The sequence below is a fragment of the Amblyomma mixtum genome, chromosome 2 (genome assembly GCF_055824585.1).
Source record: "Amblyomma mixtum isolate Tamu chromosome 2, ASM5582458v1, whole genome shotgun sequence".
Lineage (NCBI taxonomy): Eukaryota > Metazoa > Arthropoda > Arachnida > Ixodida > Ixodidae > Amblyomma > Amblyomma mixtum.
Window position 1 is genome coordinate 60,767,867 of NC_143013.1, and position 26,536 is coordinate 60,794,402.

At 45.9% G+C, this 26,536-nt stretch overlaps 3 protein-coding genes across 3 annotated transcripts; 1 reads left to right on the plus strand and 2 right to left on the minus strand.

The window, feature by feature from the left end:
- Window positions 1-1,758: 1,758 nt before the first annotated feature.
- LOC149359497 (sulfotransferase ssu-1-like) lies at window positions 1,759-18,572 on the plus strand. Its single transcript, XM_089571701.1, has 3 exons — window positions 1,759-1,929; window positions 9,150-9,823; window positions 11,473-18,572. Exons 2-3 carry the CDS (start codon window positions 9,150-9,152, stop codon window positions 11,753-11,755), a joined length of 957 nt encoding a protein of 318 aa, XP_089427827.1. The 5' UTR covers window positions 1,759-1,929; the 3' UTR covers window positions 11,756-18,572.
- On the minus strand, window positions 17,811-21,833 carry LOC149359498 (sulfotransferase ssu-1-like). The gene is made up of 3 exons (XM_089571702.1): window positions 21,264-21,833; window positions 19,596-19,901; window positions 17,811-18,407 (listed from the first exon to the last, which is right to left on the minus strand). Exons 1-3 carry the CDS (start codon window positions 21,605-21,607, stop codon window positions 18,104-18,106), a joined length of 954 nt encoding a protein of 317 aa, XP_089427828.1. The 5' UTR covers window positions 21,608-21,833; the 3' UTR covers window positions 17,811-18,103.
- Window positions 21,834-23,638: 1,805 nt separating this feature from the next.
- On the minus strand, window positions 23,639-25,108 carry LOC149359499 (amine sulfotransferase-like). The gene has a single exon (XM_089569064.1). The coding sequence runs from the start codon at window positions 24,522-24,524 to the stop codon at window positions 23,679-23,681; it is 846 nt and encodes a 281-aa protein (XP_089425190.1). The 5' UTR covers window positions 24,525-25,108; the 3' UTR covers window positions 23,639-23,678.
- Between the last annotated feature and the right edge of the window lie 1,428 nt (window positions 25,109-26,536).

Sequence of the window (26,536 nt, forward strand, 5' to 3'; positions counted from 1 at the left end):
TCTTCGTGCATACAAACAGCTTGAAAGCTATAGGCTTTTATGCGGTCATGCCACCGGATGGCGCCCTGGTAGAAGCATGCTAGGACAGGATGTGACGCGAGGCTTTTCACTCGCCAAAGTGGCGCGTATGCCGGCAATGGCCCTGGCGCCACCGAGTGCAAAGAAAGCGCATGGAAGAAGTGACGCCGGCATAACTCAGCAGCAGGCGAGCCGACGGTGATGTTCATGCTCATCCGAGTCTCTCACTTTCACCATAAACTACAGAGAAAAAATAAACAAAATAAAATGAAGAACAACCATAACCCGTTCCTTAAATACGAAGGTGTCTTTCTGCGGCACTCAAAACGTTTCGGAAAACATTTGAAAATCATGCAGTGTTTTTCGCTACTTCTATTACTCTATGGTATTCTTCCTGCCGCCTTTTTCCCCGCTGACAATAACTCGCAAAACTGTTAACATTTAATTCCCTAAGAAAATAGTTGCAGTCTATAAAAGAAGGTCATTACACTTAGCATTCACGTTATCTACCACTGCCATGTGGATACACGAATAGACTATGAAGCTTGCATAAATCTTTCGAGAGGCTTTCGGAGGTGAAGACTAGCTTTGTGCCATCTACTCGCGTGTTTTGTTCCCACAAACACGACTAACTTGTTTCGCTCCTTCTTCGTGTTGGTGATCATTTTGACCTTGCTCTGTCAACTGATGGACGTCCGGTTTAGTTACAGCAACCACCCAAGTGAACCACTGGGGCCATTTTCGAATCCTGCACTGGGAACAACTTTTCATAAAGTTGGAGGATTTGAGCAGTGATGTCTTTTACCGCCGTTGTACAGCTAAGCTTTGCTTTGCTTTCTGTGTTTCCTGCTGCATTCTTCCAAATATTTGTATTTCTCTGAATTCACCCTGCCATTTGCTATTGTATGGCTAAGTATAAAGCTAAGAAAAAGCCAATACATCGACAACAGGTCCTGACTTGTTCACTCCAGCTCCACAACTTCTCTTTCCTGATTATTATAGCGGTTATGCACCCCCCCCCCCCAAAAAAAAAAAAAAAAAAAACGACAGTCGTGCAAACGCAAGCGTTTCAGTGTGTGGCCTTTTCATTCCATCTCCACCGCGGCGGCTCAGTGGTTATGATGCTCGGCTGCTGACCCGAAAGACGCGGGTTCGATACCGGCCGCGGCGGTAGAAATTCGATGGAGGCGAAATTCTAGAGGCCGTGTACTGTGCGATGTCAGTGCACGTTAAAGAACCCCATGTGGTCGAAATTTCCCGAGCTCTTCACTACGGTGTCTCTCATAGCCTGAGTCGCTTTGGGGCGTTAAATCCCGTAAACCAAACCAAACCAAACCTTTTCATTCCATGTAAGAAATCAGCCTTATCTCATTTCTACCAGTATTGCAAATCACTTCTAGAGCTGTGCACAGAAGCGCTAATTTGGTTTCGGGTGCAATACAAACAAACAAAAAACTTTTTCATTGTCATTTTACCAAAAGATACGTTATCGGCATTGAGAAGGAGGGCTTAATGATACACCTGGCCACAGAAAGGAATTTGGATTAGGCGCGCCAGTGGCCACAGTGGCGCCAAGAACTTCACCTCGCTTTGCGCAGCAGCGCACGGAATTCTAGCGCTGCTGTACAGTTGTCGCCATCTAGCGGCGGCGCTGTGAAGCTAGAAAAGCACTCGATAACTTGATCAGGAGAAAAGTGAACATAATAAAAGCACAGCGGGAAGGCCTTCGAGCTGCTTGCCGGCGGCGCCAGACAACGCTCCCTCTCGGCCTCTGCCAGCGCTGTTCCCATCGTCATCTTGGACGCGCGCCAAGCGAGCTGCCCGCGTAGCTCTGCCCAGAGCACCCCGGAAGGTCGTTCCCTCTGTCTCTAGCTGTCTGTTTACCGGGAGTGCAAGGCTTCCATTCCTGTGGTGAGTACGATCTTATCGCTGTCAGTTGCCCCTCCTTTCATTTCACTGCGCATTCTTTTCATGTGTGAGTCCACTTTGTACAAGGATACTCCTGTAATTATCTTCACTTCCGCCAATAACAGCGATCAAGAACACGGCTCTGTGGAAAACGTATCGCCAACAGTTACATCGTAATCATAGCTCTAATAGCCACTTGGTTCCAGATATACGGAAGATATACTGAGCTCACTGGGTGCTGAGAATGGTCCTGACACACGGTTGAGTATTTTAAACGCACAAGCTTCTCTTATTTCACACCCACTATACCACTGGCACCAACCCCGTTACGCGTTTCCAAAGGCACGTGCGTCTAACGCCGAGCTTTGCGGTTTGGGGGTTGCTACTGTTTACAACGCTCCGTGCATCGATCGTCGGACTGCCGCCCTCCTTGTCATCGACTCGGTAACTTAGCGCTACGTGGCGCCGCGATCTTCTTAATGGTACGAAGAGAAGCTTTACGTAGAGGCTGGGCGCCGAGATCGAGCGACACGCCCACCTTTCTTGGCGGCGGCGCGTTCCCGACAGTTAGGGAGAGAATTCGAGTGGAGACGGCCTTGAGCGAATGCAAGCGGCGTCGTATTGGCGGAACAAGTCGGCGTGAGAGTTGTCTGCAAGAGAAACGCTTTGGCGGCCAAGCTGGGAAAAGACCGAATGTTTCACGTGCGCATCGTCGCGTGTATCCGTTTCCGCAAAGTTAAATGTCTCTCATTAAGCGTTTCTGGGAGCCAAGAGCATTTCGGTCGTGTTTTCCGTGCTGCTTCAGTGATTTCAGTCTGTTTCAGTTCCGGTGGTCATAACCAATGTCTTGGTTATCCCCTACCACTACATACGCCACACAAACTGGTTATTCTACATTTAGACTAAGCACTTTCCTGATACGTGCAGCTCGGCCAATGTCAATGTGTGCCTACGGCGTTCGGGCTATTCGTGGCATGCTTATTAGAGCTGAAGGATAACGCTGAAATGCAAATGTTACTGGGCGGCGGCCAGTGGTACCCTGCTGTCGGCGTTTGAGCCGCCTTGTTCTCTTGGAAGGGCACCTCCCAAATATAGTGCGTAGTGAGGGCAGACAGAGTATAAATTCTTCATTAGGCATCGTAGCGCGCGCAGCGACTTTGCATATACACTTTTGTCTTGAGTATAAAAAGAAAAAAAAAAGGTGAAGTTAACTGGACGGCCTCGACAATCAGGAAATGGTTGTCTGGCAGGCCGGATGATTCGATTTGCTTATTTCGGCCGCTAAAAGCTGGATACTAAGGCTATATTTGCCGCAATACAGTTGTGTCTCGCTGTTATAGACACTTTGGTTCCGGAGCAAAACCGTCCATGAAGCGAGTCGTTCATAATAACGAATAATAATAATAAAAAAACACTTTGCAATCAAGCTCTACTTGTCTTCATATTGGTTAAGTGAAATATAAATATTTAAATTAAATATAAATATAAATATATATATAAATAGAAATATATAGATTAGACGAAACCTTTGCAGTTCGCAATGCATTATTCTGGTCACCGTTATTTTTTTTTCAATATTGCGGCGCAGAAACACATAGTGGCACATCACGTGCGTAATTACATATCTTCTAAGATTCTTTGCACACCATGAACCGCAAGTACATATCCGTACTTAGCCGCTGGCAGCTTTTGAAAGCGGCTTCACATTTTTCACATCAATCCATGGAATACAGCAAACCGTCAGGAACGTCAACCGTACGCCTTGCCACTGTAAAACGTGAAAGCACACAAAAAAGGGGTTGCTACCAAGGCACACTTGCACCTTCGCACCGCCTTTCGCTGGTGTCCCGCTTTCAAAACACAGGAAAGAAACAGGAAGGAAACATCCTGTTAGGGGAGTCGAGATTTCCTTCTCTTCGTTGTCCATATTTAACCAACAGCAATGCATATGCCTCAATGGGCTGTTTGTATTTTCGCCCTGTACGTTGTCCGCACCGCGAGTTCCCGCATCAACGAGGCGTAAATGCGTTGAAAAAGCTTGACCCCCGGAAAAAATGTCTATAATTCGAGTCGTCCATATTAAAGAGGGTCGTATTAACGGGACACGACTTATACGCAGAGTGACAGTGACGTCTGCTATAGAAGTAGTCATTCTCTTAGAGGACGGTGATATGAGTGGCACGCCTAAGTAAATATATAAACAGAATAGCAAAACAGCAAAACGAATGTCACGGCAGCTTCGCTTACTAGACGTAAAGTTCCGATCCGTCCGCCAGAGGTCCAAACGGCGAATGCTGTTTGGGGGTAGGCGTGTGAGAGCAGCAGTGGAGAAATAATGAAACATGTTAAAGAAATGAGTAGCAAAAGAAAAGCACCATGCAGTGTGGAAAAATAAAAAAAGGCGGACACAGTCCTTGTTTTCCGCAATTTCTTCCATGTTTCCTTCAATGTTGTAGTTGTTAATATGAGCTAGCCGAGCTGTCGTTCTTATTTATTTATTTATTTTTATTTATTCAAATACCCTAAATGCCCACTGGGGCATTACATAGGGGGGAGGGGGGGGGGGGGGGCAAATCAGAGCACAATTTTCAAAGGCAAAAAACCGCTTCAGGTTATTACGTCAAGTTGAGAAAGAACATACCGTAAAAACTGTTACAAAAAATGCACAAATAACACAGAAAGAGAAAATACTGGTTTGCGAGTAAGTGCTATAAAAACGCAAATCTAGTTCCTGAACGCGCTGAGATTCCAGATAAGTTAGCAGTTTGGACTGAAATAAAGATAGTAGCGATACTTGACGACAACTCATTCCATTCTTTTATTGACAAGGTTAAAGGCGAATTCTTGTACTTTCGTTCAAACTTTCGCCTGGTGTGTTTGCAACTATGGATGCTTATAGTCGAAAGTTGATTACCAGCACGCCCCTCTGCTGGCCTCATATAAAGCCAAATGGCGCATTATGCTAGGTATTTAATAATTATGCCAGATAGCTCTGTGCGTAGCAAGAGTCACGTGCGTTCTGAGAGGACAACAAACTAGCATTGACAGCAGCTAGCATTGATGAACATGATATTCTCATATGGTTCTACCAAAACCGATGCTTATTCAGTATTCAGGATACCGGTTGTACTTTCTGACCGCCTGAAAGAAGCTTCAGCACACTGACAAGGCAATAGGCAATAGGCAATAGGCCGCAGCGGTGGCTCAGTGGTTATGGCGCTCGGCTGCTTGCCCGAAAGACGCGGGCTCCTTCCCGGCTGCATCTTGATGGAGGCGAAATGCCCGTGTACTGAGCAATGTCAGTGCCCGTTGAAGAACCCCAGGAGGTCGAAATTTCTGGAGCCCTCCACTACGGCGTCCTTTATAGCCTTAGTGGATTTGGGATGTTAAACCCCCTAAAACAAGCCCTCTCAATGCTTGAGAAAAATACGCAAACTTTGAAATCATTTACAGTATCGTGGGCCAAGAGCTAAACTGTTTTGTTCTTTTTATCGTTCTTAATATTTTTATTTTCTGAAAATGTATCCTAGTTAACTATTTCACAGTTGTGAACTTTTTTTCAGCCTCCATTTTTCGCAGCAGCAGGAGCCGGCCAGTAAAACAGGGCCATCCTGTACAGCTATATAGGATCATCCTGCTGCATGCAGGTTCGTCATGTACAGTTACCCGGTATAACCAACCCTGTATCGATGTCATACCGGATTTTTGAGCAGGGTAGTTTGGCTTTCTGTGCTTTTACAGCCGCCGTTACGATGGGCAGTTGTAACAGCAGGCAGAGATTTATGGATCGGCAGCATCAGCTGCACAGTGCCCGCATATGCTGCAGCAAGCGCGTGTCATAGCGACCCCTTAGCTAACAACACCATCGTAACTGCATTAACTATAAAGAGTGGTTTTGTACTTCCAGTGATCCGTGGAGAATTCGACTCATGAAATGCATCCTACCCAAAGAGTAGAGAAAAAGTTCCGTTTCTAATTTTGTATTCTTTTGCGGCGAGGACATTTGTAGCCACCTTTTTCCAATGACACGTGGTGTTCCGTCATACTGCGGAGCGACGATGGGCTCGAAGCAGCTGTTGAGTGACAGTAAGGTTCATGGTTGGGTGAGTTGTGGACTGAGTATTACAAAGAACACAGCGCAAAAGAAAATCTGGACCGAAGAGAATGGACACGCAAGCTCTGACTAGCAACTGGATGCATTTATTGCGCGAGCGCATAAATACACGTGAAGAGACTTGCGCAGAAGCAAAAAGAAAAGAAACTGAAAATATCGCCAAAAAGCAAATGTCCAAGGTTCGTCATTCATTAATTAAGTCAACTCGTGGCGGGAGGTCGAGTCTAAAAGATTGCTAACACATGATGGCCCCCTACACGCGATAGCACTGGCTTCAAAGATTTTCCGTGCCGCCGCGGTGGCTCAGTGGTTATGGTGCTCGGCTGCTGACCCAAAAGACGCGGGTTCGATCCCGACCGCGGCGGTTGAATTTCTTTGGAGGAGAAATTCTAGAGGCCCGTGTACTGTGTGATGTCAGTGCACGTTAAAGAACCCCAGGTGGTCGAAATTTCCGGAGCCCTCCACTACGGCGTCTCTCATCGCCTTAGTCGCTTTGGAACGTTAAACCCCATAAACCAAACCAAACCAAAGATTGCCGTGCATCGGAGTAACGCCTGAGGATGACGCACCGATCAAAAAAGGGTAAGCACACTTTGTAGCTTTTGTAGTGGAGCGTCAGGTTGCTGTTGGGGGCGGCGGTATCCAGGGACGAAGCGCGCTGTCTGAGTTGGCGTATCTTAATTCATGAATGGCGAACCCAGTCTGCTTCTGCGCAAGCCTCTTCACATGTATTTATGCGCTCGCGCAATAAATGCATCCAGTTGCTTCTCTGCGCTCTTGTGTGTCTTTTCTCTCCAGTCCCGTTTTTTCTTTTTTTGCGCTGTGTTCTTTCGTAATGCTAAATGACACACTACGTTGTTCACACTAGCTCACACAATCCGAACAGAATTACGAAGTGATTTCTACCGGCCGTTGCTGATCCAGAGCGCGACGAACATGCCGTAAATGTGATATCATTGCTCTCCACAATGATTTTCAAAGGCTTTCTCGTGCGCGCAGTTTCATGTGCGCTATCTCATGCAAAATCCCTGGATTCTCGAGGATGCCTCAGGCGAGAACAATGAGAGCAATCCATCAAGAAGACATGTTTTCGCACAAGGCTTCTCAAACCGCTCAGCGTCGGTTTATGTACTGTCCGAATTCCATACGATTGTTCGGCGCACCGTGGCAGCGTGACTTGATCCCGGCGGCCATATGTAGACGCGGGAATAGCTTGACGATCGGTTCCATTGTCCTGTCTCCTTATCGTGCACGGTGGAGTTTGTCAGCTAGAGTCAGTGAGTAAGCCATTTCCTACTTAAGTTGTCAGGTTTTTTGTGCTTTGTGGCGGTTTAACGTCCCAAAGCGACTCAGGCATTGAGGGATGCCGTTGTGAAGGGCTCCGGAAATTACGACCACCTGGAGTTCTTTAACGTTCACTGACATCGCACCGTACACGGGCCAATAGAATTTCGCCTCCATCGAAATGCGACCGCTGCGGCTGGGATCGAACCCGCGTCTTTCGGGTCAGCAGCCAAGTGCCATAACCACTGAGCCACCGCGGCGGCTTTAAGTAGTCAGGGGTTCCGCGGAAATTCGTGTGGTCATTTATCACAATGGAAGCGACTAAATGCAGCCACTCAACAAGGGGATGAAAGATGGAATCGACGTTTCGAAGCCCACAGGGGTTCTTTGCTGCCAGCAATTGTAACACATAGAGCCTGTAGCCCCGTATTTTAAAGCGGAAGACATGGCGTAGTGCGCGTGCGCAGATAGCTCACATTTTTTCGTCTCCCATATTGACGGTGTTGAGTGTCGTCTATATAAGTAATGACTAGCGAATAACTAGTCATTACTCACGTTACTCCATGTTATATATCTGCCCTTTTCCACAAGAGTGACGTCTTCCCAACCGATGCGGTGACTGTGATGACGACCATGCTCGGTTTTAGCGTTGGATGCTTCATTTCATTTAGTGATCTGACTTTGATGCTCTTTCAGTCGACTATAGAATGTTTCTCTTTCGCCAATAAGAACGTTTCTGCCATATTGGCAGGGAACCGTGTAGATCTACTTTATAAAGGTCAAATAATGAAGAGAATTGCAGCACCTGTCTTGTCTACTCATTCGTCGTTTATCTCTGCCCGGTGGCCTTTGTAAAGGCTGTACCAATAGCCGCACTTTCTATTATACTTGCGGATTACTCGTAGGAACCGTGCTCCGCCTAATCTTTCCATGGCGTCACAAAACGTTAAGTCCTTGCAAGAGCATTGAATCGTCTATAATCCTTATCTCTATTGCTCCTGATTTTCCAGCATGGCGAGGCTCCGCAGGACGACGCCACGTGCTGGATAATAAAACGAAGAAAGTAACAAAAGCTGTTGGCTTTGCGGGAAACGCAGGACTGATAGCAATTGCGTGCAAAGATGATAAGGGCCCAGTTCTGCAGCTTGTTGCAGCGCACGTCGAATAGCGGAGCATAAGATTAGCGTCGAGTAGCTTTCTTCCGGGAAGCGATGCAGAGCTCTTAACTGTTTTGCCAACCAAGGATTAATACCGCATTCACTTCTCAAGAAAAAGACGCTAATTAGTACGTAACTTCGTCTTTCTGTAAAGCGGAACACTCCGCCCGAGTAATTACTTAGCGAAAGTGATGGCTTTTGAAGATGCTGTCCAGAAGGAGCGCATTGCCTGCTTGATGCTGCTTCGTGAGGTGAATTGCAAGGTTTCATGGGCAAGGCGACAGGAATGAAGACGCGACACTGTTTCGATCTCTTCTCTCTGTTGTGGAGAGGGTGCGGTGCACCGCCTTATGGCGACTTTATTTGCACTTTGACGACTTTGTAGTGCATTTATAGGGAGGGGGCTTTCTGCACGCAAAGTAATTGAGTGAAAATTATGCGCAGCACCAGAGAGAAAATACCTTTATTATCTTTAGGCGAGCGATTTTCCCAAAAGAGAGAACCTTTATGCTGAAAAACCGCGTCGTCTCCCGTTTTGTTTCGTCTAAACAAATTCGAACCCCACACCGCACTGTTCTTCCATTATCATAGATGCCAATATCCTCATTTGGCGTTGGTGTAGGCGTAAAGCGTGATTCGTCAGATATCTTTAACATTCTTACTCGTAGATGGCGACCACCGAAGAGGACCCTAACCAGAGGCCCTACTACGTAGACTTCGACGGCTATCGCCTCTCTTGCGCCTTCGACGCCGATCTTCTCAAGTCGGCTCTTGAGTATAAGCCCCGAGCTGACGATGTCTTCGTCGTCACTTATCCCAAATGCGGCACCACCTGGGTACAGCACATCGCTTACCTCATCTACAACGACGGCCAGAAACCAAAGGACGGCCTGGACTTTCTTAAGAACAGCCCGTTCCTCGAGATGACCGGAGTGGGTTGCCTGGCGTCCATGAAGCGCCCAGGAATCATCAAGTCTCACTTTCCATACTCCATGATGCCCATGTCTCCTGACGCGAAGTACATATACGTTTGCCGCAATCCCAAGGACTGCGTGACATCTTTTTTCTACCACACGAAGGGATTTCCTGGTTACGAGTTCACACGAGGCACCTTCTCGACCTTCTTCGACATCTTCTGCGAGGGGCAGACGGACTTCGGCGACTACTTCGACCACGTGCTAGGATGGTACGAGCATCGAGACGAGCCTAACATTCTCTTCCTCCACTACGAAGACATGAAAGCGGAGCCCCGAGAAAGCGTGCTTAAGATCGCCAAGTTCCTAGGCCAGCACTACCATGACAGGCTGCTGCAGGACACCTCCTATCTCGAAAACGTGCTCAGGTACGTACGGCTTTCTTATAGTTCCATCATTCTTCATTTTCAGAAGCTGCTGCAGAGGTGTAACTACGAAATAGTATGCTAGTCTGACTAAAATACTACATGTGTGAAGTAAACACAGTGCATTTCGTAGTGGTCTTAATTGTGCTGAATATAGTTGTTGGAAAACAAAAAGCTATGCAGTTTCATGTTGGATCTCTAAAGCACGTTTCAGTGGAGCTGTAACTTGCTGTATATTGCGAAGGCGTGTCGTAACCGTGTCACCACTGCAACAAGTTCTTTAGCGTTGGTCATTCTCATGTCGAAAACTGAATTACTAAAATATTCTATTCCCTTATTTCGATCGAAAAAAAAGGAGTTATTTATGTGTGCAGAGCTTAGCTGTTAGGACCATCCCTCCTTAGACTCTGGCTCATTTTTTAATCGATACCCCTGCCTGCCCTCGTGTTTTCTCTCCCCTTGCAACACTCCTGTACTGTCTTAAAAACAGTTTACAGTACTGCAAAGCAGCATTGGAAGCATCATCATCATTATGATCGGCGGCGGCCTGTCATCCTACCCCTGCAAGCTTCCTAATATCATCCGGCCACTTGGCATTTTGCTACGCTTTCTCTTCTTATGAAAGGAGGCATCTGACTATCGTCAGCCCAGCTCAGAAAAAGCTAACCAGCATTAGTTTTGTTGGCCACGTCATGATCATGTTATTTTTTTACTTTTATTATCATTGCTCTGTTCTCTTAGTATAGCGAGAAGTGTATGATGAGATGCTTTCCATTTTTTTCATGCCAGCCCAAACAATGGAAAGATGCTGATGCTGTACCGCATTGATGTGCAGAACATTGCTGGCAGCTGTAGCTCAGTGCTAGCTCATCGACTCGTTCGTTTTGCTCGGCCAGGTTAAAAGGAAATTTTCCTGACAAGCGTATTTCTCTGTGCTGCATAGCTACAAAGCTTATTCCAGTCCCCTCTTATTTATCGTCCATTTTCCAGAAAACCAGCACCCATTGTTACATTCTTTCTCCGCTGCGTAGCCGAGGCTCGATTTTCTCAGACATGGTCGACACGTAGTGAGGAGGCAAAGGGCGCATATATTCATAAGCATTTGTATTATTTGTCAAATGGGCTTAAAACATATATGCATATATATACAAGACGTATGCAGTAGCCATGAGCTTTAATTAAAACGAGCTATTCAAACATCAGCAAATCGCGTTTTCTTATGCGTGCGATCACATTCCAAAAGTTCCAGCTACAAGTTAATTGCCCATTATGGAGGCCCTAAAGAGCTGCTATCGCCTTTTTCCCCGCTTCTGCCGGGGGCCTGTTTCGCTGCATACGTACCCGCTGAGCATAACTTCAAGGAAAAAAACACACAGCTGTATAGCGGTACCCTTGCATAAAAGGGAAAAGAAGGCGCGTTCAAAAGCGCACCGTGTGGCAGAAAGAGGAAGAAAAAGTACCCATTATGACGTCATATGACTGGCCTGGCATCGGGGGTTTTGAACATGCAAAACCAGGCGTGGTCTTGCAGATTTCGTTACGCCAATAGTGTCGAAAAGAAAGGAGACTCTTTAGAGCTTTGCCGAGTTGTTCAGGTCGCTCTTACAGAACCATGCACTATCGATCACTGAGATGCTATCTGGTCCATGCAGGTACAGTGACGTGTCCGCCATGAAGCAGTACACCAACGACTCCCTTGTCCAGTTCTTCTCGAAGCCTCTGCAACCTGGCGAGGAGGTGCCCGAGGGTCTGCAGCTCTTCCACAAGGCCACCCACGACAACCCCTCCGAGGCTAAGCTGGTGCGCAAGGGAATCGTGGGCGACTGGAAGGCGCACCTCACGCCGGAAATGAACGATAGGCTAGAAAGCAAGATCCACGAGAGGCTTGCAGGCACCGAGTTTGTGGACGTCTGGAAGCGGCATGGCGTCATGTGAACTACCTCGCTCTTTGTGTATACTCATACGCTTCTCGCGATGTTGTTCATGTTGTCACGAAGTTTTATAGACTTTATTGTGTGCGTGTAGCCGAATATTTTTTAAAAGCGTGTTCAAAACTACTGCAGTATTGCAAAGAAACGCGATGGGTGTATGCACACAGATGCTTTCACAGCTGTGGTATCAGTGAAATGGTAACTCGCAAGAGTGAAACCTTGAGATGCTTATACCGCATTTAGACGTAGCTGGAAGAGATGTGAACCCTCAGTTATGTGATTTACGTAGATGCACACTCAGCTGAATTTCGCACTTTGTCCCGGGGGTCATAAATTTACTGGTTTCATTTTTGCTGTGCAACCTTCTTCAACTGGTAATTGTGACCCTACACGCATCACACTGCATATTTCTGGCTTTCGCGCATGTTCTAGTTGGTTTAACCTTGCCAATACAGCTAGCCCAGTACCATGGGCAATGGCTAGCTGAAATTTAAGCCTTTCTGCAGGGGCGAATGACTGCTGTTGGAAATTTATCTAAGTCCATTCCGACTGTTGACTGGTAGCGTGCTTTCAATGCACTGTATATCAGAACAAGAAATCGGAAGACATTACGCAAAAGCAGAGAGGTAGGTGAGGAATTTCGGATGGATGGACAGGCCGCCTCGTGACAAGGGAAATTCTACTAGTGGGTGGGGCCGGGTTAATGATGAGATCATCGTTTTTTTATTGCTCGAACTATGCAGAAATTCCTGCCAGTTTTAAACAAGCTCAAAACTCGTCGAATGAGACTTCAGAAATTCCAGTGTTTCAACTCGTCCTGTGCGAACGGCTCATGGGTCACTACGCGCTCGTTCTTTCTTTAAAAAATTCGCCTTCAGGCGTATCAGAAATGCTTTCCTACCATGAGTCAGCCTGAATGAAATGAACGCTACACAATAATTATACAATTCTTTAAAATTGCAGCATCACAATGTTGAGAAGTGATGGTATCCTCAGCTTTCATGCGAGAGTCGTTCTTCTTAACTCTTTCCTGTCCGCGGGGAAAATGGTGGTTTTCAGGTGATATCATTAATATTTTTTTTCTTCAACAAAACTTGCTTGGTACAGGAGTGTATGGTACCGAATTGTAGAGGAGGAAATTCTCTTCACATTGTTATTAGTCACAGTCAACATGTTTATTGAGTAAGAGATGAAAAAAAAATTATCGGAAAGAAAATTGTAGTTACAAAGAAAAAACACACACAAATATCAAAGTTTCGTCGCAAAAACAAAACATAAAAAAATTTCAGAATATACATTTTTTACAACAGGGATCGATGCAACATTGCAGCAAATTTTAGTTTGCTGTGAGCAGTATTAGCTGGGTTAGGAAAGGAAACACTAGTCCTAGTGACTATCGTGCCACCGCGCGAAACAGTTCCTTGTTGCCGTGAAGCAGAGGTTGGCCGCACATGTCTCACAGAAAACATTTGTTTTTTGCTCCACCTTTTTTTCTTCGTAGCACAATTTGCAGTTCCGGTACTTTGAATTTTCTGCGGCTTGTACTGCAGCCCTTGAGGTGAATCACGAGGCGGAAACAGAGAGCGAACATTGGGGTCCTCAGGATGTGGCTCATCAAATCCGAGGAGTTGCTCGACCAATTCAAGTCTGAACGCGAACTGATCAAATCTTGATGTCCTCGACAATTCTGGCACTTCGGGATGCTCCTGGCGATGCGCGTCAAAAAGTATGAAGCTGTTGACCGCGCCGCCGAGCGCCGTGCGACACTCCGGCGCGCAACGCCGAGGTCGACCCCTGGCTGTCTTTGAGCCGAAAACACGACTCTCTGCGCTGCCGGCGGCAAGTAATCCCGCCCGAAAGACGTTGACACCCTGCAAATAAGAGTTATGACCTTCAGAACACTCTGATCTTTTCCGATAAGCGCGCAGTAAAAGCGGAACATTTCGGGGAGAAAGCGAAACTTTCCGAGGCATGGCTGTCGACGTTCCGGGTCGGTCTGAGGCAGTTTCGCTGTCGGTGCTGAAGTCTGAAGAGCCGAAGTCGTCTTCTGAATCTTCACTGCTGCTGTTCTCGTCCAAAAACGAACTCTCAGGAGCATCAATTTCTGTGGAAACGCGCGGTTTCGGCGCAGCAGCAGCGCGCGACGTCGACGCCATGGTGGAAACAAGGAGCGCCGGTCAGCTGACTCCGGAGGGGCTTCAAAAATCACCGCTTGGCGGAAAAAGTCAAACCAAAAGCGAAACTGAAAAAAGAGTTCCTTTATTTCACACTGGTTAGTGCTAGTTGTCCAGGAACGCTTCAAAAAGCGGGAAAATACGAACTTGAAACCATCGATAGCGGGCTATCGATGGGAATAGGCGCGGACAGGAAAGAGTTAAACAGGTGACGAAACAGACATGAGTCTTGTTCGAGCAGATTTCATAGTGATTAGCTTTAACTCTAGCTTTGTATGCCTCATACAGTGCTACATATTAAGATGGCACAATGTGTAATGGAGACTGCACTTTCTTCGCGACTTTTTTAAGTCAGTAAATCTCACGATGCGCATACTGAACTTTCGTAGCACCGTAAAACTATACTTGGTGCAATTAGTACTCGCGCCCGTGATGTCGCAAAGCTGCCAAAAGGTCTAGCATGCTTGACGAGTTAGCGTGAAATATGCGGATTTTAGCTAAACCAGCATTTCGCCCATTCTTTCATTGGAAGTAAGATTTATAGAGAATCCAGTGAAACAGGATACCTGCCTGAAGCGCCGCTTTCCGAAGATTAGACCAAATATTATACCAAAGAACGAAGCCTTCTAATGTGATTAGCTAAGGGTATGAAAATCGGCAGCGATCACCAACCCACTTTGGAATATCCGCTCAGCATATTGGTAGACGACCACATGTCTTTTTCAACTGTTGTTGATCCTAAAGTCACCCCTTCCTAATTAGCTCTAAGAGCTCCCTGAGAAGCAAGGCGAGAAATCGAAACATTGGCCTAATGTTCTCTTTGAAAAAAGCCTTGCAATAGAAATATTGGTCTAATTACACGAGTGGTGTAGTATTGTTGCCTGTTTTTGGACCCTGCCACCAGTGCCTGTTTTTTTGTTTTGTTTTTTTTTTAAGTTTTCGGCACACCGGTTTTCATGTACTATATATCACCACTTTTCTAATATAGTTACGCATTCATGTAGCCGGTGTTCTAGCTCTTGCAGTGCAATCGAGACACATTGTTACAGTGAACTAAAAACTTTGCAGCAAGAAAAGCCACTGCGATGGGTAGCTCTGTTCTGTCGCTGTGTTCTCACCGATATTCTCATTTCAGAGTCACACTTTCCTATTACATGCAACACATTTTGGTTAAGGGGAGCTTCACTTGATGTCGCTGCTACCATTGCAGCTTGAGAGACCGTACCGGCGTAACTCTGTCATATAGTTGCTAGAAAGGAATTCGGCTGCTTTGGACAACAGTGTCGTTTACCTCTTTTATACTGTGCCAAGTGGCTCACGTGGACAGCATATATATTGTTATGCGTTTTCTACTTTCGTGGCCTTACCGTGAACCGTAACTGGGAATGTGCTTAATGGTGCTGATTGTCGCATTGTATCTGTGCAATTTGGCATCTTTACTTTGGGACCAATCTTCTGAATCTGTGTGTTCTTTATGTCAAATAGAAAAAAGGGGTTTCACGAGAATAAGTAGCCACATTTTTGTTATTTCGTGCTCGTACTCATCTACGCCTTTAATTGCGTCGTAGTCTGTACCCAGATCATGTTAATGTACTGAAGAGAAAATTCGAAGAGAAACAATGCCTTCGACAGCATAAGGCTTCAGTTCCTTTCCGACGTGAATGTGCAAAAGCGCACTTCATTTCGTGTATTAGATGTAAGAATAAAAGAACGTTCTGTGGACTATGAAAAACACTGCTGAAACAATACATTCAGTTTTCCACTTCAAACGACCTCCAATATTTTTTATTGCTGTTGATGCCACAGAAGTTCCCTCTTGAGTATGAAAAAAGTTTGAGTTCTGTAGGCATCACGGAATTATGCAAGTAAAAATAAAACGGCTTCTAGCTCCAAACACAAAAGAACTACATTCAGTAAATTTCAGAATCCAATTTATTCGCAATGTGTAAATGCATATTTTATTAGCCTCCTAGGCAAGAAAGCTGTAAACCAGCTTGGAGGCCAAGTAGCCCCATACAAGTGGCAGGGCACACTGGAAAAAGGAACAAGCATTGCTGAAACCTTATAACGCAATAATATACAAGTATGAAAAGAAATAAATGCAAAAGCTCCGTACACGAACCTGCACAGCTCTGGTCAATAGACAAAACATAGAAAACAGCTCTCTATATAAGCTTCACGGGAAAAAAGCAGCGATGTATTGATAAATTTATTACTCGGGTCGTTGAACAAACTGGGTAATTCTCGCATAAAGTGAACGTACACTTACAGTGGTTACATTTACATTAGGGAATGACAATGGTCACTTCATGGCAGCTGTGCTGGCCGCCAGAACGTGACAGTTATGTGGCAGAACAGGTGTCGTTGTCTCTCGGCTTTGGCTGCCGTCCCGTGGCCATCACTGATGCAAGAGCTTCTAAATAAATGTCAACCTTTAAGGCAAGCTAAAGCCTGTGTTCTACATTCTAAATTCTTTTTTACGTCCCGAAAGATGTAAAAAAAGATGTTCCAGTGCTCCTGTGCTAATATTATTTAGTGTGTGCATAACATCCTTATGGTGTCGATGAACACTCTAACCCTATAAGGGTGTTCACGAACGCCCTTAACGTGTTTGTGAACACGATCAAAGGGTGTTAGCTCAATTTCAAGAGAGTTATACGTTCAAGGCTGTAAAAATATTCACAGTACATGGACGGTGTCGCTGCAAGCGTGGTCTTTCAAAGCCTTTAGACTTTTCCCGGGGTCGGCGCACATCTATGTTCTTATACCTCCGCCGCTGTGAAAGTACTACATGTGGCTAAAAGCGGTAGCTCTACAAAGGCTATTGGTGACGCTATCATGCTTTTTTTGTTGTTCAAATAGGCTAAAACATGGCTTGAGTTTCTATTGCAGGCAAAAGTCTTTGCTTTTTGCTTGCTTTTTGGCCGACGTGTTTGTAGGTGACGAGGAAGTTTCTAGTTTCAGGTGCACCTACTTTGCATTAGCATGCCTGGCCGGTCTCCCGCCATGGGTATGCGCCATTAAGCCTGAGAACATCATCATCACCATTATTAGCATGCTTATTGTTGTATCTACAGTACGGTGAACAAGCTTACGCGTGCTTTTAGTTACTACGACGATAAGTACGGAGCCAGAAAAAAGAAAGCCGGCGTGGTTGCTCTGTGGTTATAGTGCTCGGCTGCTGACCCGAAAGACGAAAGACGCGGGTTCAATCCCGGCCACGGTGCTCACAGTTCGATGGAGGCGGAGTGCTAGAGGCTTGTGAGCTGTTCGGTGTCAGTGCACGTTAATGAACACCAAGTGGTCCAAATTATGCGCAGCCCTCCACTACGGCGTCACTTAACACTCTGAGTACCTTTCTGTTGCTAAACCTCGTAAAACGAAAAAAAAAAAGGTATTTTGTGCTAAAAGAGTGCATCATTATGCAGAAATATGCCAGCACATCGATAAAAACACAAAAATGTAACAAAAATAAGATACCACTCGTTAAATGTCGCAATAATACTATCCCCCGCTCTAATATTGGGACTTGTAATAGCAGATATCTTTATGCGAACCACGCAAAAGATGAAATACTTCCGTTTTAAACGCAATTCATTCTCGGAAATACAAATGAGGTTCGAGAGTGCTTGGTTTGTAAACAGTGGACAGGATCAGTATACCTGAGAAACGGGCCACAATGGGAACACAAAACATTGCTACTCAAAAACAATATCACCCGTTTAAAATTCAAGTTGTCAACCTTGAGCAACCTTCAACTGGTGACAAAGTGTAAATGGGTATTGATAGGGCTTCGTTCTGAGAGCGAGCGTTGTTCAGAGAAAATATGCCCCTCACTCTTGATTCCGGTATGATATGCAGATTGTGATCGTAGGTTACGAAAAGAATATGTATATCTAGAGATTCATTACGCATATTGCTGCACGTTACTTTCCCTCCTCTGTTTAAGTGTCTGGCTCGAAAATTTTATCAAATACTTGCTTGTTTTTTAGCCCATAACGTACAATTCCTGCTTACTTTGTGCATTTTCATTCAGTTCTCTGACAAAAATACAAAGCCCAGTCCTTTTGAGGGTTGTCCTGCATACTGTTAGACGTTCTCTTAAATTGACTTCCAACCTGCATATTTTCACACCGGAACAGCTTTCCAGTATGCGTTTAGGACGTGGGTGAGCTGGTTTAGGCAACTTTCTCCATCCAGTCTTCGGGGTCCCAGATCTTCTTGTGATCGACAACGTGGCCACACTTCTGGACGAAGGCGCGTTCTATCCTCAGCGACTGCTCCGGCGTGAAGTGATTGCGCCAGTCTCCAATGATGCCCTTGCGCACCATCACCTCCGGCGGCGGAGGGGCTCGGCTCAGCGGGTAGTCCTTCTTCTCGGTCCATTGGTCGACGCCGTTCCCTCCCAGCGCCTTCTGGTAGCTCGCGTTGAACTGCTCCTTCATGGCGTCGATGCTGCTGTCTCTCACAATTTGCTTGAACCTGAAGCGAAAGGCGTGTGTAGGTAATTTGTTTAGCACCGTGCATGTTTTAACTAGTTTTGAGTCCGTCGCGATATTCCCTTAGTGACAGAGAAACAGACTACGGCACACTGAAAAGAGATTATAGTCATAGATGATATTTGCAAGTTCCAAATGCCTGCTGTTCTAGTTTACTTGTTTAACCATAATGTATTAAATAAACAAGCCGCAGCTACAAAATTAAGCACGTAAAACAGCACAACAAATGAGTGCAAAAACAGCGCAAGAAAAAATAAATCGATTTTTCAATGGTTACAACGTCTAATATGTCCTTTTATCCAATTAACACACAACTCCTCTGAGCGACTGCCGAGTGCAGACGCTTGCAGTACTGGGGTACCAATCCCTGAACTCATAAGGGTAAGTCCCGCTAAACCACACCATTGACCATGATTTGTGCTTTTATCTACAATCGATCTTTCTGTTTTCTTTCTTCTTTCACCATTCACCCTTTTTGTCATGGTTTGTTTCAGGTGTCTATTGTGAGTGAGGCAGTTCTTGGTGAATTTTTTTTTCTAATCACTTGGTTGGCCATGTCGAATGGTATGAGGAGTAGTAAGGAGCAGGTCACCGAAAATGTGTTAGGAACATGACAAAAGTACAAGGTCGCAGCAGAAACAAAATGTATTCAAACAGTGTCGAAGGGTGCATAAAAGAAGTTAAAAACATTAAATGGGCTTAAACAGCACTTCCCTTCTTTAGAGCCTATTCTTTCTTTGGCTATATGTAGTTACAACGCTTCGAACAACAGCTCTCATTTTAGGCCCGTATCTTCTTAGGTCGTTCAACGCGATTTTCGTTTTTCTACATTCTCTTTTTTTTCGCATAAAGTTAAGCCCGCTGCCCACAATAAAGGACTTAAATTAAGCTTATGAGTTTAAATCGCGTAATGTGCAGGCTGTTCTGTATCATGCTATGGGTGCCTCTAAGTTAATTTTCTATCGTGGGCTGGGCTAACCAGCCATAGCACCCGTTCTGGACACGCCTCCAATTTTGGCCAGCAGTGTATTCTGTTTTGTCACAAATCATGCAAAATTACTTGAATCTCGTTAAAACACAGTACTTCCAGAAAACTCAAGAAACAGGCGAATCCAAAAATACAAAGACCACAAAATGTGCCCCACTTCGTGGATTGCTGCATTTAATTTACCTGTTTGAATCGATGTCAAGCAGGTCAGCGTCAAGAACATCTAGGAACTTCGCTATCCTCAGCACGGCACCCTCGGGGTCCTTCTTCATGGCCTCGTAAGTGAGATACAGAACGTTGGGCTCGCCAACGTGCGGGTACCACGAGACCAGGTGCTCGAAGTAGTCCCCGAAGCTGGTCTCGCCTTTTATGAATAGCTGCAGGTAATCTTCGAACGTGCCGTGCTCGAAGTTGTACGCTTTAGTTTTCTTGGTGTGGTGGAAGAAGGACACGCAGCAGTCCTTGGGGTTCCTCACGACGTAGATGTACCTGGACACGTCAAGTGACAGCCCCACTCAGAAGTAGCTACTATAAGCCGCTTGAGCTTAAGCTGTCTTATGAAGCCTTGATTATTTGTTTCTTTGTTTGTTTGATCATTTTATTTTGACAGAACTGGTTACAATACAAGACCGAATAACACACATGGGTATAAAGCACTGCCACGGTCGACGAGGCAAAAGGCGTTTAATGCACGCCTGACGAGGCCTGACGAGGCATTTGTACTGTAAAAGAGATATGATGAAAACTATTACCTGTCATGAGCCATATATATGCTTTTTTGGCTTCTTTGCTGCGCGAACAGCATAGTTGGTGCGAGTTCCTTTTAAACACGAGCATGCCTTGAAGGCGCGTCGACTGTGGGCAACTTGCATGGGGTGGAACATTTGCGTCTCTAGATAGGCACCCACTAACGCGCTAACGCACTATAGTCAGCTTTTGTAATACTTTTGCATGTGAGAAATGGACTTGTAGTTAACTTCAGTAATCGCTTTAATAGCTCTTAGCGATTTTTTTCTTCAACGCGCAATTGGGAAGGTGTAGGTTACAACATCTGTTACAGCCATTCCAACGGCATCCGTTTATATTCTTAATTATATGTAAACCGATGTTTACGCAAAGTGTTCGGGATGCGAGCAGAAATCGTTTTGGTTGGCACACAGTGCGAAGCTGCCAGTGGACCTCGTCAGCCGGTGACTTGGCCTTTGCTGACAGCAGCAACATACCTCTTGCTTCGCACTTGCTGAGGTGGTTCGAAGGCCTTCGGCTATTCTACACAAATACATGAGTTCGAACTCGACCGCATCAGCCACATTTAGAAATTCAGAAAGGAGCAAGATGCAAAACGGCCTGGTACTACGATGTTTATGCAAAATTCAAAAAACATCAGTTGGATGAAACTAACGCACATCGATCGTTGTGAAAAGAAGTAGCTGACCTTTCAGAAAACCGTAATGCAGGCGCTCTTTTTATGAGAAAACTTTGGCAATTAGATTCTTCTCCTTGTCCCAGGTAGAGTTTAACGATCGGGCCCGGTTTACGGGGTGTGCGCGCTGAGAGGCCATAACGCCCAGATCTGCTGTTGCTTCAACGCTTTGTATATAGCTTTGTGACGACTCTGCGCCTGGGTGTTCTAGTCCAGGTACATTCTATATTTTATCGGTGCGTGTTGCTGAGCGGCATGAACAGGCGTAGTGGACGCCAGTTATGATTATAAGCACTAAAAAACCCTTTATTGCCTGGTTTAAATCGGATGAAATACTTTCCGAAAGAAAAAAACCATTCCGGTTAAAAATAGTTCAATGGTGAAACTGCTGCCAACGCCGTTTTTCAATACAATCTCAAATTACTTACTTCGCATCTGGGTGCTTGGGCACCAGCTCGTACGCCAAATGCGTAGTGATGATCCTGGGTTCAGGCAGGGCTGCTATGGTGTCCTTGCCCACCATCTCGAAGAATGACGTCGCCAGGGCGTAGCCGTCCTTATTAGAAGCAGAGTCGTCACCACCCAGGAGCAGTTCCACAATGCGCTTGGTCCAGTTGGTTCCGCACTTGGGAAAGGTGTCGATGAAGATGTCGCCACCAGAGGCCTGGTACTTGAGCGCCGAGCGCAGCTTGTCTCCATCGAAGCCGAGTGGTATCTTAATGCCGTCAACCAGTTGGAAAATGGGCCGGAGTTTGTTGGTAGCTGTGGTCATTGCGCCACTGGGTGAGATTTCAGAAGCGCCTGCACAAAGAAACACCACTGTTTTCTAAATTTCAGGAGAGAACATCGGTATCTCTCATCGCAGTGTACAGTAAGGATATGCATTTTTGGACTTTCATTCAAAACTAGAGCTCAAAATAGTAGTTAATACGTCCCGCGTAGCGGCTACGATAACTACGTACAAATTCAAGACAAACTGGCTATATATATACGGGACTGAAAACACCTTCGGCGGTATTAGAGCCGTTTCGCGAAGCATGGGTCTACTTAGTATATTCAGGCTGTTTTTAATGTTTTTGTAACTCCGGCATTTAGTCACACACCCCGCATACAAGAAGACGTGTCTTCTTCCGCCCCAAATGACGTCGTCACAAAAAGAGGTCGCTTGTCCACGACCTCGATGGCCCTCCGCATAACATAGCCTCCGTAACAACTGACGTTATACTTGAGCGGCGTTATGCGTATACCCCTGAAGGTCTCTCTTCATCATTTGGTCTTTTACTGTTGCCACTCGAAATCTGTTCTACCTTTGACCATAAGGGATATGATTACTAAATAAATAAAATAGGCAGCCGGCATCATTGGCTAATAACTATACGAAATGCCGAGTCGGATTTAAATGCGAACGGTGGTGCGCGTTTATTCCAATATGTGCTGCACTACAGCTCATTGTAACCGTTTGGTAATCAATACATTTATCAGGACCTTTCAGCTAAAAGCACGGCCGACGCTAGCTGCGAGAGAATTTGTAGTAGTCAGAGACGATGTTCGCGTTCCGACTTCACAGTAACTGCATCAAGGTCACGGGGTACCACTCAGTACACCTAGAATTACCTCGCCAACAACCATCTTAATATGTATCTCTGATTCGAGCTTGAGACTTCGCAAAGGCATCATCGTTCAAGCTCCATCCAGAAATTACATCATGATCTTCTAATTATGTCTCTCCTGAAGTAATCTTAGAGGCGAGATTCAGAGACGCTTTCGATTCTACACAACTTAAATGAACAAATTCGCTACAGGCCGGCAAGCCTGCGCGATACAAGGAAAAGCTTGTCATGCATGCCAGACCACGCTTATGCAATACAACCCTTCATCATGCAGATGCCAAAAGCTAAGAGGTTAGGAAAGGAGATGAGCTTGAAGCCGTTTTCGAAATCATGTGCGTTCGTGAAGCAAGCATTAGAGAATGCGTTTTTCACAAGTGGATGAGACCGAGGCGGTCGATTATTCAAAATCTCGTGCATAAATTCCCGTCAAGCGACAGCCTATAATTTCACTTGCTTCACATGCACGAATACACACACAAAAAAAGCGTTTGCCGAGGAAAATGTAAATACTTCCGCATGCTTGCCTTCAGTGACAGTAGGGATTATGTTAATACCTAACGTGTTACACGCTACAATATTTTCTTCCGCTTACCGCGGCTCCTCCAATGGCGCTAGTTTCGACACATTTAGCGTAAATTCCAACACTTCCAATTTTTTTCTGACAGAGGTCGTTATGGCGCATCTCATGACTGCTGCTTTGATGCGTCGAGCGTAATATAATTTCCAACACCCCTGAAACTTGTAGTATTCAATTGTAGGTAGACAATTGCCCGAGATAAAATAAGAACAGAAACCTGGACACGTGTTCACTCACCAGAAAAAATAGAATATTTATTACCTCGCAGAATACAAAAGCAAATGAAACTGAACGAAGGCTAAAAAAACATGAAACAAAGACGATTCAGCAGCCCAGCAAGAACAAGAATAAATAATTGTGCACGCCCCGTATCGCATGGAAACTTGAGCACTCATTTTTCCCCAAACCTCACTTATTTCAGCTCGCCTTGCGTATGTCCTGGCCCTGGTTCTTGGATCCAGATCTTCTCGCTTATAGCGTGAGCAAATCTGTTTTTTAACTTACGGCAGTGTTATCTCTTCTCTTCTCTTCTCTTCTCTTCTCTTCTCTTCTCTTCTCTTCTCTTCTCTTCTCTTCTCTTCTCTTCTCTTCTCTTCTCTTCTCTTCTCTTCTCTTCTCTTCTCCACTCCAGGACTCCGAACTAGATTTTCTTAAACCTAGGCGCCATTCGCGTCAGTGAGCATCCAGTCAACATCCTTCCACAGGTCTGGTATGTCCGTTCCTTTCATCTCCTTCAGGAACCTCTCTTCCAGCCTCCGCGACTGCTCTCGCGAAAAATAGTTCTTCCAGTCGCCTACAATTCCCTTCCTTACGAACGGGCCCTGGACATGCTTTTTCATGTAATCCACGCTAGACGCCTCAAGCACTACGCGCATCTTGTCGCTGTCTTCTTCAAGGGCGGCGGCAAGCCCCGGGTCAACAAACTTGGCCATCTTGATAACCGAACCTTCGGTGTCGAGCTTAATAGACTCGTACGTGATCAACAATACGTTGGGGTCATCCTTGTGAGCGTACCACGACCTGAGATTGTCGTAGTAGTTTCCAAAATCAGTCAGGCCTTCGAGAAAGATCTCAAAGTACTCTTCGAAGCTTCCGTCGGCGAACCCGTAGCTGGGGTGAGCTTTGGTGTGCTCGAAGAAGGAGACGCAGCAGTCCTTGGGGTTTCTTGCCACGTATACGTATTTCGTCTGCTCGTTTCGGGGTGCGAGGTTGAAGGGCAGGTGAACGCAGACGATTCGCGGCCGCGGAGCTGACAAGACGGCGTCCACGCCTTCCCTCTCTGCAAGGATGAACGGCCTCGGGGGAAGGCCGCGACACACCTGCAAGGTCGTCGAGATGATCATGTGTGCCCAATGAGTGCCGCATTTGGGGAAGGTCACCACGAATATGTCGTCGTCTGCCGGCTCGTAATGCAGGAAGTCCAGGAGCACGTCTTCTGAAAAGGCTCCAGGAATGCGATGGCCATCGGCTATTTTATAAAACGGTCTTTCTCGGTCCTTCATGGCTGCGGAGGTTTACAGGTTCTTGCTCTGCGAGGTAAATCAACGTGCTTGTCAGTTGCCAGCTTCAATCCCTCATAAATAAACTACTTGAATGTTCTATCCGCGCGTATATCGTGCGGGTCCTTCTATGGTAACGTACTCAGTCTGAGAGCTAGCTTTGTAGTGATCTTTACTACAAATGTGGGTTCTATTGAAGTTATTATGGGCTCGCTGAGATTGCAATGATAGTATAGGAAAATGCTCTTGACGCATGACAGAGTCAGTTTTCTGACCACACCTCCGAAAGCCCACCACATTAGTGACTCTGCTTTTAGCAAACTCCGGTTACATACCTCTGCACTCACTGACACGCGTTCCTTGAGTAGGCTATGTCTTGACTATGTACTGCGTGGTGCCAGCAACAACCAAGGAACGCTTCTTAATTCTCCCGTGCGATGTTGGGTATACCGAAGCGAGAAGTGAGCTGTGCTCTGAATTTCGCAATTCAGACTGATTAGCCATCTCACCAATAAGTGTACCGCCGCTTACGACAAGCCAGAGCGATAAGTCCGCTTCTAAGAGTGCGGGCAATGACAAGTGGTCGATGGTAGCATCAGTGCTGCCAATTAAACAAGGTCTACCGTGAAAAAAGGAGTGGATAGAGGGCTCCTGCTTGTGCGAGAATACTTTCGGTGTATTGCAGCTGTTTTTTTTTATGCCCTTCGAAAGGAGTGTGACGACTTGGAACATTATTCCAGCGCTACCATTAAGTAATGGTCAGTCGTGATGCAAGGTCTGAAGTGGAGAAAGCATGCTACGTAAAACGTCGTTCCGCAGGATCAAAAGCTGAAATGCATGAAGGCTGGCCTTCTAGTAAGTGCATACCTTGAAGATAGCCGTCGTGAAGGGCGATTTTGCGGCCGTTAATTTATCTTGAATATCACGCTCAACCGAGAGGGGCTTTGTACAGATGGAGAGAGTAGGACGCCATCGAAACGCAAGGAAAAACTAGGGGGGGGGGGGGGGATATGTATTATACAGCGTAGCAGAGATGCTCATGGATGCTGCAGTAAAATCTGCATTCTTATTTCATTTCAAAAACATCCTTTAGTTTACACACATTTTCTGGTCATTCGTAGAATTTCATTTTGGATAGAGTTAACTAAATGCTTGAAGTAAAATTCATATAAATGTACTCGCCACAAAATCATGCAGGGAACTCCGCGACGCAAGAAGTTATGTGAAGAAAGTGTTGTGTCATTGCTTCTCTATAAATATACTAAAACGAACACCAGAAAGCGAACAGAACACGATTACACAACACAAAAGAAGTTTGCTCGTCTTTTTTATCGTGTATCCGTGTTCTGCACCCGTTCTTGAGCCCGTTTCAGCAACTTTACAGCGCAGGCACTTACAGATAACAAGTAGTACCAATTCGCCCCTCAAAACGCTTTGTCTTTCGAGCACTCCTCCGCGCACAAAAACCTCTAGATGACGAGAGAAGACAAGCGAGCGATTTCACAATGCCAAATGGCGCTTCTTTCACAGATTTAGTTACACCGCATTACCACTGATTCGGCTACTCATAATGCGTGCGCCGCGTATTGCTTCGCTCTCACTGAAAAAATGCGCATTTTCGTACGTGACAGCACATGGCAGTACTTTGATCCCTCTCATACCGCACGCGGGGTTACATACGGGCGAGGTGCTGAATGAACGATATTCTCATTTACCTACAGCGCCAGCGTGTTCGGTAATTTCAGAAAATTTTCCCATACCTTGACGGTCTTCTGCACCGAGAGATTGCGCGTCAAAAAGTGTCCTCGGTTGACCTCGGCTTGTGAACCGTCCCAAGATAAAAGCTATCGACTCACCGCAAGCAAACAATGCGATGTCCTCCTGCCCTGGACGTCGTATCAGCAGTGACAGCTCGACGACGACGACCTACAGAAAGCGAGAGGCGCCGCAGTGCCAGACGTGTGCTACCTCTGCAAAACACCGCGCGACAACTTCCCCTTTTCCGGTTTCGAAGG